Here is a 9,569-nt window from a genome sequence, read left to right on the forward strand (position 1 = left end):
CGCATGTCTGTAAACAAAGCACTCGTGTCAGAACAGTGTCTCTGCGCATGACTGAAACGAGGCACCCATCTCAGAACAGCGTCTCTGCGCATGTATGTAAACAAAGCACTCCAGTCAGAACAGCGTCTCTGCGCATGACTGAAAACGAGACACCCAGACATGAACACTGCTCTCTGCGCATGTCTGTAAACAAAGCACCATGTCAGAGGAGGATGAAAATTGCACATCTCAGAACAGCGTCTCTTGCAAACTAACCTGTGAAAACGAAGTCTAGCACGACGATCACTTGGATCTTGCACATTTCAAAGGATATAATTTGTGACTTTACTGACGTGCTTTACTTGGAAATGTCAATTTTTAAGTGTTTTTTACAGACATGCAACCACATAGAAGCTCCATTTGAAGGGATGTAGTATTAGACATATAGTGTCCAGCAGATTCCAGTCTTTCTGGAAGAATCCCTGCAAAAACTGATTTATAACAAAAAGAAAAAGACATGAACACTGCTTTAAGCGTATTCAGCAATGCTTTAAGCGTATGACCATATATTTCAGGAGGCTGAAAATTGCTGCAGACTAACGGTAATACATGCAGATCATCACTGCAGAAAAACAAGATTGTATTTGCTGCAAATATTTTTTAAATAATTTGCATAAAATACGCAATACAAATATTTATTAAATAGCATCTTTACATGGATAACCGTGAATAAGCTAAAATAAAATAGGATAGACAGCGTGTCGCTTTGTTTCAGTTTGACAAAATTGTCAACATTAATGTTTGAAGGATCGCTCATCTCCAGTGCAATTGTTCAGAGAAAGTTGATTCGTAAGTAAATATACTACCAGATTTCCCTTATCTGGTGAAGATAAGAAAATAGCGGCTGTGCTTTTACCAGGGAAGACCCTCAGGGACCTCTGTGGCTCTTCAGGAGTAGAGTTAGCCGCTATATCTGCACAGCTAGCTAGTGACATATTGATTCACGAATTATTAGTCCGTTTTTATCACTACCAGGAGTGGGGCTTGAACCCACTCTGACATAAGACCATTGGAACTGAAGTTCAACATCTTAACCACTCAGCCATCCTGATTCTGTTCGATAGCGCTCAATGAATGCTTCAGATCCATGAGCTACAGAAAGCAGAGCTCAGCGCGCAATAAACGCGTTTCAGCGGACCTGTCTTCAATGAAGGCGTTTCCATGCGTGTTCTTTCCTTTTTTATTCATGTATTTCTTTCTTTCTTTCTAATAAAGCTTTAGGGCAGTATATACGCATACACGCTTTTCCTGGAAAATTAAATTCTACATACTGAAAGGTATTATTTTTCCAAATACCAGTCGGCAAAATTCAGCGCTTACCGGCATATTAAGACCCGCCTCTGCTAACGAATGATTGGACAGCTGTCAGATCTTTCTCTTTCCCATTGGCTACTGACTCGCTATTAATTTTCATGCAGAATACAGTGAACGGCCCCTGCTTGCTTATGATTGGACAGCTGCGCAAAACTTGGCAGATTTTGACTCTCCTATTGGTTAAACTTACTGTCAGTACCTTTAACTGGAAGAGACACGGTTTATGTCCCACCAGCTGACTTGTGATTGGGCTCCGCAGAGCCAATGCAGATATTGAATTGGTTGGTGGAAGATGAGCCCTCTTGAGGACATTAAATATAAATTCAGAAATGCAGTCCTCAGTGACGGGCGAAATTATAGTCACATACTGCCTAGCAAACTGTAACCAAATACAGAAGCCAAGTTTGTTGCATTGACAACAAAGCGTCCCTCAAGAAGTCATACCCCTATTCAGCATACGAGTCTAAAACGAGGCACACACCTCAGAACGCGTCTCTGCGCATGTCTGAAATGGAGCACGCGTCTCAGCACCGTGTCTCTGTCTAAAATCCAAGGGTTTTTTTTTTTTTTTTTTGTTTGGTTTTGCTGCTCAAGGGGGTGATTTGAAACTCAATCAGTCGTTGAAACGCTGCAATTTATTTTAGTTTCGCTCGAGCTGAAAGGTTATGTTTTTGGTGTAAAAATTGTACTCTAAGTGTAAATGTGTTTATAAGTAAAGTTCAAATCAATATCAGTGCTTAATCCTTGTATAATTATAGTAATAATAATAATAATATTAATAATAATAATTATTATTATTATTATTATTACTTCCTTGCAGCCACTAATAAGTTAAGGTCGCTATTTATTTTCTATTAATTAATATTAAATCGCATAGCATGCTCTTACTCTCCCAGCCAAACCCGTAGCGATGCTCAGTGTTCAATGCGGTCTGTTCGGAGGCAGTATAGTGAGCAGCTCATATTAAATTCAAACCCATAATTTAAATCAAGGTGCGCTTTACCATACGCGTATGTCTGCCGCTGACACAAATTGTTTCAAGGGCTCCACGTGATTGCATAAATTGATAATTAATTATAATTTAGCGTAAACACTGTAAGAGGGGTCAGTGGATTTTGCTATGCATTCTGTTAGGATTTGAGTTTTAAAGTCAAATGTGATTATAACTTAAAAATACGTTAAAGCGAATAAGTGTAATGCACACACAAAGAAAATTCATCTATCTTTTAGATTAAGCGGTACATTACAGCTTATGGGTCATTATACTCAGGTACTTTAGTCCCCGTTTCTTTATAAAATAAGGATTGTGGTTTCCACTCAATATTTTATTATGAACTTACAATATCTGTGTGTTCTTTAGCGATCATGTTTGCAAGTCTTGATATCTGCTATCTATACTCTTTCCCCGAGCAGACAGTAGTAGTAGCCGAGTGGGTAAGGCGATGGTTTCGAACTTCATTGGGATTAGCCCGTGCAGTTTCAAATCGTGCAACTGACGTTGAAGTTTTAGATGTCCTCATATTAAAGTGTGTTCAGCTTAAATGTCTCAATTATTACTTGCTGTCAGAGAGCGAAAGAGAGAGAGGGAGGGGCAACCTGGCCTGGTTGAGGTTACAGTTGGGGGTTGTGTGTGTGTGCGGAGTGGGGAGAATTGTACTAAAAATATTGTTAATAATGATATGAATTTACGCTTGTCAAGTGACCACAGAGATTGGATATTCCTGCATGATACGTGTCGCTTGCAGTGTGTATTCAGCGTTTTTTTCTGGTTGTCTGGGTATTTAACAAAAAAAGGAGCAGGGTTAGGTCGGGCTGCTTAATCGATAGCAGGCGGGAGTAGCAGGGGTGGTATAAGTACGGAGAGTTGGGAGGAGTTTGAGAGAGAGAGAGTTGGAAGCTACAGGATTGCGAGTGAAACAGGGAGGTGGGTTCAGGCGCGGAGTCTACCCGCGGGAACAGAGATAGAGGGGGTGGTGGGGTTCAGGTGTGGAGAGGGGCTAGCCACGGAATCCTGCCGCGGCGCTACCGAGGGGTCCAGGGGAGAGACGAGCTGCGTGAGTCAGGGTGAAAGAAGGAAGCCGGGGAGTAGGTTGGGGTGGGGTTGAGTGAGGAAGGCGGGTTTATTGTTTTTGTGGCGTGGTCTCGGCCCTAACAGGGGCCACTCTAAATTTGAAAACGAGCGGGTTAAAAACAGAGATATTGCCGAAATGAGAAGTGTCCTTAAAGATAAACTATATAGCTCTACACAAGAACTACGTGTACAGCATTTCACTGAAGGTGCACAAGAAACCGAGCGCTTGTTCAAACGGTTTCTTCTTAAAACACATTTTGAGAGTGACTCCAGTATCACAAGGAGGAAACTTAACGTCGCTTTCACACAGATGAAATCCACGATGGGAAGAACTTGGAGTTGTATTATCAGTAGACCTACAAGAACCGCTGTTGGGTATCTCTTTCCTTTCACCGACCGGACAGACTAGAAATGCTGGAGTCCGAGTGTTTCGCTTTATACTTGATAATATTGGAATTTGGGCTGCATTTTTTTCTTCACGTTTTTCCTCCCTGCTAGTAAATGACCATGTTGTAGCCCCTGCAACTCTCTTCATTTTGATTTTCTTTTAAAATAAAATCTGATAAATAACGTGTGTGTGTGTGTGTGTGTGTGTGTGTGTGTGTGTGTGTGTGTGTGTGCGCAAGCGCATGACCACTGTTTTAATTCAGTCCTTCAGGACATGGTACACAGGAAAACTTCACACAATACAAGTCCACATACAGAGGAAGGTAAATTATTCAATTCATGTATTTATTCAAAAACCCTCGAGCATTTTAAACATCATAAATCCTGACGATGCCATGTGAAATACTGAAACATTGTTTCCTTTGAGTTTTATTTTGTGAGTTAGATTTAATTATTATTATTATTATTATTATTATTATTATTATTATTATTATTATTATTATTATTATTATTTTGGTAACATTAACATTCTGTTTGCATAACTGTTCAAATAGCTCTTGCATTAACATTAGTGGTTAGTTAATTTAACTATCCAGTTTTATCTATCTTCCTATTTACAGTTGAGCAAATGAATTTGGCCCACTAGGCTTTTGTCTTTTTCTTAAATGATTTCACTTGTGTGCAATGTTGGCTAAATGGGGGAAGGGTTACAAAAATAGAAAGAAAAACACGGTTGACGTAAAGGCTCTGAATTCTACCAAAAGCATTACTGTGTTTTCTTTTGCATGTTATTCCCTGCGGTTAACAGCTTTTTAAACTGGGTCACAGTGTTGAAAGCTCTGCCCACTGAGTGCAGGCGCCACTATCAGTCCGTAGAGGGCGCTGTCCACCTTTGAGATGCAGCAAGAGGCCAATATACAGCACAAAAATAGTTTGTGTTAAAACAATAATAATGAATAGTAATCCATCCTCTGGCCCCACATACCTGGCAAATATAAACGACTTGCTGTCACAGTAACACAGTTAACAGCTAGCTTGCATGAAGCTCGTTATATCAGTGGGCAGCCTTCTGTCAGTTGCAGGTTTATTGTTGAACTCGTGTGGTGTATTTTTTTTTGTGATTTATAGTGTTATAAAAACAAGTAAAAAACTTAACAAAGGGACGTTTCAATATATATATTTTATTAGAAACTTTTATTGCTCCAAGGCAAATAAAACAGGAGTCAACAAAGGTAGGTCAGCAGACAGACAAGCATTGTTCTTGGGTGTTGAACGATTTGGTGAAGCTCTCCTGGATTGGGGATGAATTGAACACAGTAACCAAAGCCTTTTACCAATTCTGTGGAATTTGCACCATATTTTTATTTTTTATTTATTTATTTTTGGTGGGATGTGGGGGGGGGGTAATCATGTTATAAATATAGCGGGGACACAGAGACAACATGAAGACGGTTAAGAGAAGGACTGGATTGTATCTTACATTTGTTGCACATAAAACATGGAACATACAAATTAAGGATTTTAAACTGGGCTAAAGAGGCTATATAAACATACATATTTCTTAAATATTCTAATGCAAACACTAACGTTAAGTTTTTTCTAAACTCGATTTTCTGCAGTCAGTTAACAGAGTCTTAAAAGGCCTACCCCTGTAAAATACAAGTGCACCTAGTTTTAACTAAACTTAAGACAAAATAAATTTAAAAACCCTGCAATCTATTTGTATAATCTAAAGAGCTGTTTTTCACAGATCGAGATTAACACACATCTTGGGTTTTTTTTTAGGTTAAATGAATCTAAGACGAGAGCTAACAGGGGTCTGTGAAACTATTGAAGCACTGTGCATGGTTCTCGCTGAACCAATAGGCACAAGTGTATTATCAGTGCTGTCTGAATACCTATGCTAGAAATAATGATTACAATCATTTAGAAAAGATAGCTCCCATACAGAAATAAAGCAGTTACAAAGATAACCACACAGTTTAAACACACAGTCTTCGTTATATTGTCTTTCTCCAGCACTGTCAGAATACATATCTGTGTAGTGTAGGCGTGTTCAAAGCTGTTTTTGGTGTGCCACGCAAAAAATAAATAAATAAATAAAAAATACAAATAAAATAAACGTTATCTTTTAGTTTACTAAACACTAAATTGAGTTGGCTTCATCCAAAGGTTTGTGTATGTATATATGTATGTATTTATTTATTTATTTTACAAAACATTTTAACTAATGTAAAGTTTTTACGGATGAATTTTATTCTAAAACAAAATGACCTGTCTATATGCCATTCAATTCAAATTAGCCGTTTTTTTTTCAGAGGAGGAAAAAATAGAGAACAGATTTTACGCTGGTGTCGTAGCGCGTAAAACCATGTAAAATCTCGCAGTATTAAACTTAAGCAGAGTCTGTTGCGATTGATTTTAGCGCCCTGGACCAAGTAAGAGGGGGGGGGGGGGGGGGGGGGGGGGGGGGGGGGGGGGGGGGGTTGGAAGAGACGCTGTGCCTTTAAAGAGCTAAGGATTCGTGACGCGAAGCTTGGGGAGGCTCCCACGGTGCTGTGCGTCTGGAATTGATCACTGAGTCAGAAAGAGAAGGAGCTAGTTTGAAACCAGGAATACTGAATAAGATGTTCGCTTGAAACTTTTTGCATCAAGAACGCACTATACATGCACCGAGCTCGGCCGCTTCTCCTGGACTACTAGCGCCAGAGACTGCAGGACTTGTGGGGACCATCGGGATATCCTTTGAAGTTTGTGTGTGGATATAACAATAATAATAAAATATCTGTCTATATAACAGCAGTCCTGTCGGGATAATCATGGATTGGGGTACGGAACTCTGGGTAAGTTTTTAAGTCGTTTTTTAAATATATGTTCTCCAGCTACTGTCTGCAATTCAGTATACGGTAATAAATCTCTGTATGGTGGTTGTTTTTTTTTTTTTTTTTAACAAAAGCGCCGAGGCAGAGACAATCCAATCCACTGCAATGTCGAGAGAGAGCGGTCAGAACCAGAGCGACGTTTTACTGAGCCAAAGTTTCGCTTCCCTGGAAAATTACAGCGCTTTTTTTTTCCCTCCACCATCCATATCTAAAAGAAAAATTTGTGCAAAAACAAAAAAATTGTGAGCCGTTTTGTAAAAGCGTATAGAATGCTGTATAGACAGTTTTGTTGTATGCGAAACGTGTTATGAAGTCCTGTTAAGGCTGCGTGCCACCTCTATTTAGGTCAGTAAGTTAGCCATAACAAAAACGGGGTACAGGCTGTGGTTATAACCCCAGCTAAGCCAATACAATTACATGATGCTTGTAAAATATTCTGTATATACAAAAACATGATGTCATTTGTAATGTTCATCCGCGACCTTCATTTAAATAAAGTTAATTATAGCCGTCTACCGTGTATAAGTGTTCGTTTATCGTACGACTGTTTGATAGTTTTCGGTATGCAAAGTTTGACTGGAATCTAAATATCGTACAGTGTAATCTTGATAAGATTTAGCAGGCGTGGTTTCTATATTAGTAGATCACAGTTGCACAGTCTGTGTGTTTCCAAGTCATCCAGAGTCTTCTAGTATTGCTCTATTGTGTGGTATTTTATTGTAGTTTTATACGGTGAGTGGGGATTTTTGGTAAGAGGCAGTTTTGCAGAAGCCCATAACCTTTTTTTTGGCTAAGATTTTAATTTTAATTTTTTTAGGGAAAGTCGCTGTATTTTTATGGTAGTGCGTTCTATAGCCAAAGCACCGTGTAGCATATTTTAAAAACATTCTGTAACATTGTTACGCTTGGGGGACGCTTGGGGGATATCCACACAATACAATGACGTAAGACGTTAGTGATGACGTTCTGACACTGGGCCATGGATTTATTTATTTATGTATTTATTTATATATTTCGTTTTTACATTTTAAAAAGTAGAAACATGATGTCGTTTGTTTCTCGCTCGTGTTTTTGTTTATATGCTATAATTGGGTTTGGTTAAGGTCAGGCAGTGAGTGGGGTCTGATCATTTTGAAGTCCTGAGCTGAGCACGTTACCTCATTCTTGTCCGGAAATAGTACCTTTTTTACTACCTAACCCTATACTGCATACCGCACAGTACAGAAGTATAGGGGAAAGTTATCCTTTAAGTGGGCCACCTTACCTTGGACATTTTAAACCCGTGGTTTTGAACCCTGGTACTGGGGACTCGCTGTGTGTGCTGCTGTTCAATCCAGCCCTCATCATACTTATTCAATTCCAGCAGAATGCAACTGCAACAGAGACTTGGGGAATTTTAGATATTATTAACATTCCTCGCGTAATCAGTCCAACCCATTTCCGGAGGGAACGTTCTAAATAAATTCTGTGTCAAAAGGCATCCTGTCCTAATTTTTTTTTTTTTTTTTTTCTCTTCAATCAATCCAACCTCAAATTCGTTTCAGAGATGCAAATCAGCACCCCGTGGTTTAAATATGTGGTATTATATTTAGTGCATGTACTGTAATAAGTATTTAATAGTTTTGGATTTCTTGTTTTTGTTGTTATTTCCTGTAAAAAGTTGTACAAGGAAGTAGCGTCTCATCTCTGCATTCCTGGGTGTCAAGGTAATTGATGCAATGACTTTAGTGGTAGACTACAGTATAGTGACACTTCAACCACAATTTGGCACCTTTGCAAATAGAGGCCAAGAATTGAGTGGGTGCAGAGAATGAGCTTCCTCCTCTGAGGACAACACAGATCTGAATGGTCCCACTAGGAACCCCCCGGTCACGGTCGGCAATGACATAGCCTGGGTTCGAACCTCCGATCTCCGGGCTATAGGGCGCATCCTGCACTCCACTCAGAACATCTTTCCAGCCTTTTTCACTAACACATACCACACTGCATAGTTAGTAACTTTATTCTGTGAAATCATACTGCATTGTATCTTATTTTGTAAGGAACAGATACACATACACAAAAAAAACATTTCAAACTGTCTCCCTGATACTCAAAGACATTGTCAGTCTCTTGTCAGTTTACTACCTGACTCAGGGTAGGTTAGTCTGTGTCCCAGCCTGTTAAAATAGGGGGGGGACCCTGATCATTCCTAGCCAGTGATGTAGTGAACTGTGTTTACTTGAAGGCTATTTTCCTGGTTAGTGCTGGGGAATTTAGGAATTTGAACCCCTGCAGTGTTTTACATCTAGGGTTACAGCCTCTGGGGCGTCGCTGGGCTGCTGTGCAGACACAGCCACTAGCAGTCCCATGACAGCTTCACAGCGCAGATCTGATCTGGATCACTGGAGGTCAGTGTATATGGTAAGGGTAGAACGACAGCTGATTTGACAGAGTCGAATTTGAGGTCAAACTAGTACCTCGACTGGTCGCCACTTAAAATAAAGTATTGTAACATTTGGTGCTGTTTGTGAACGCACAGTTTCATAATGCTACGCTGTTTGTGAACGCACAGTTTCATAATGCTACGCTGTTTGTGAACGCACAGTTTCATAATGCTACGCTGTTTGTGAACGCACAGTTTCATAATGCTACGCTGTTTGTGAACGCACAGTTTCATAATGCTACGCTGTTTGTGAACGCACAGTTTCATAATGCTACGCTGTTTGTGAACGCACAGTTTCATAATGCTACGCTGTTTGTGAACGCACAGTTTCATAATGCTACGCTGTTTGTGAACGCACAGTTTCATAATGCTACGCTGTTTGTGAACGCACAGTTTCATAATGCTACGCTGTTTGTGCACTGTATTTTAAAAATTAAAAATGATTTATACA

The 9,569-nt window shown here is 39.7% G+C and overlaps 1 protein-coding gene across 1 annotated transcript in view; it reads left to right on the forward strand.

Annotated features, from left to right (window-relative positions):
• Positions 1–9,518: 9,518 nt before the first annotated feature.
• LOC121304488 (transforming growth factor beta receptor type 3-like) overlaps positions 9,519–9,569 on the forward strand; it is an 18,985-nt gene continuing 18,934 nt past the window's right edge. Inside the window, exon 1 of the mRNA XM_041235652.1 lies at positions 9,519–9,528. Within this exon, the coding sequence (XP_041091586.1) occupies positions 9,519–9,528 (10 nt within the window). The remainder of the gene's footprint in view (positions 9,529–9,569) is intronic.

Source organism: Polyodon spathula, chromosome 38 (genome assembly GCF_017654505.1).
Source record: "Polyodon spathula isolate WHYD16114869_AA chromosome 38, ASM1765450v1, whole genome shotgun sequence".
Taxonomy (NCBI): domain Eukaryota; kingdom Metazoa; phylum Chordata; class Actinopteri; order Acipenseriformes; family Polyodontidae; genus Polyodon; species Polyodon spathula.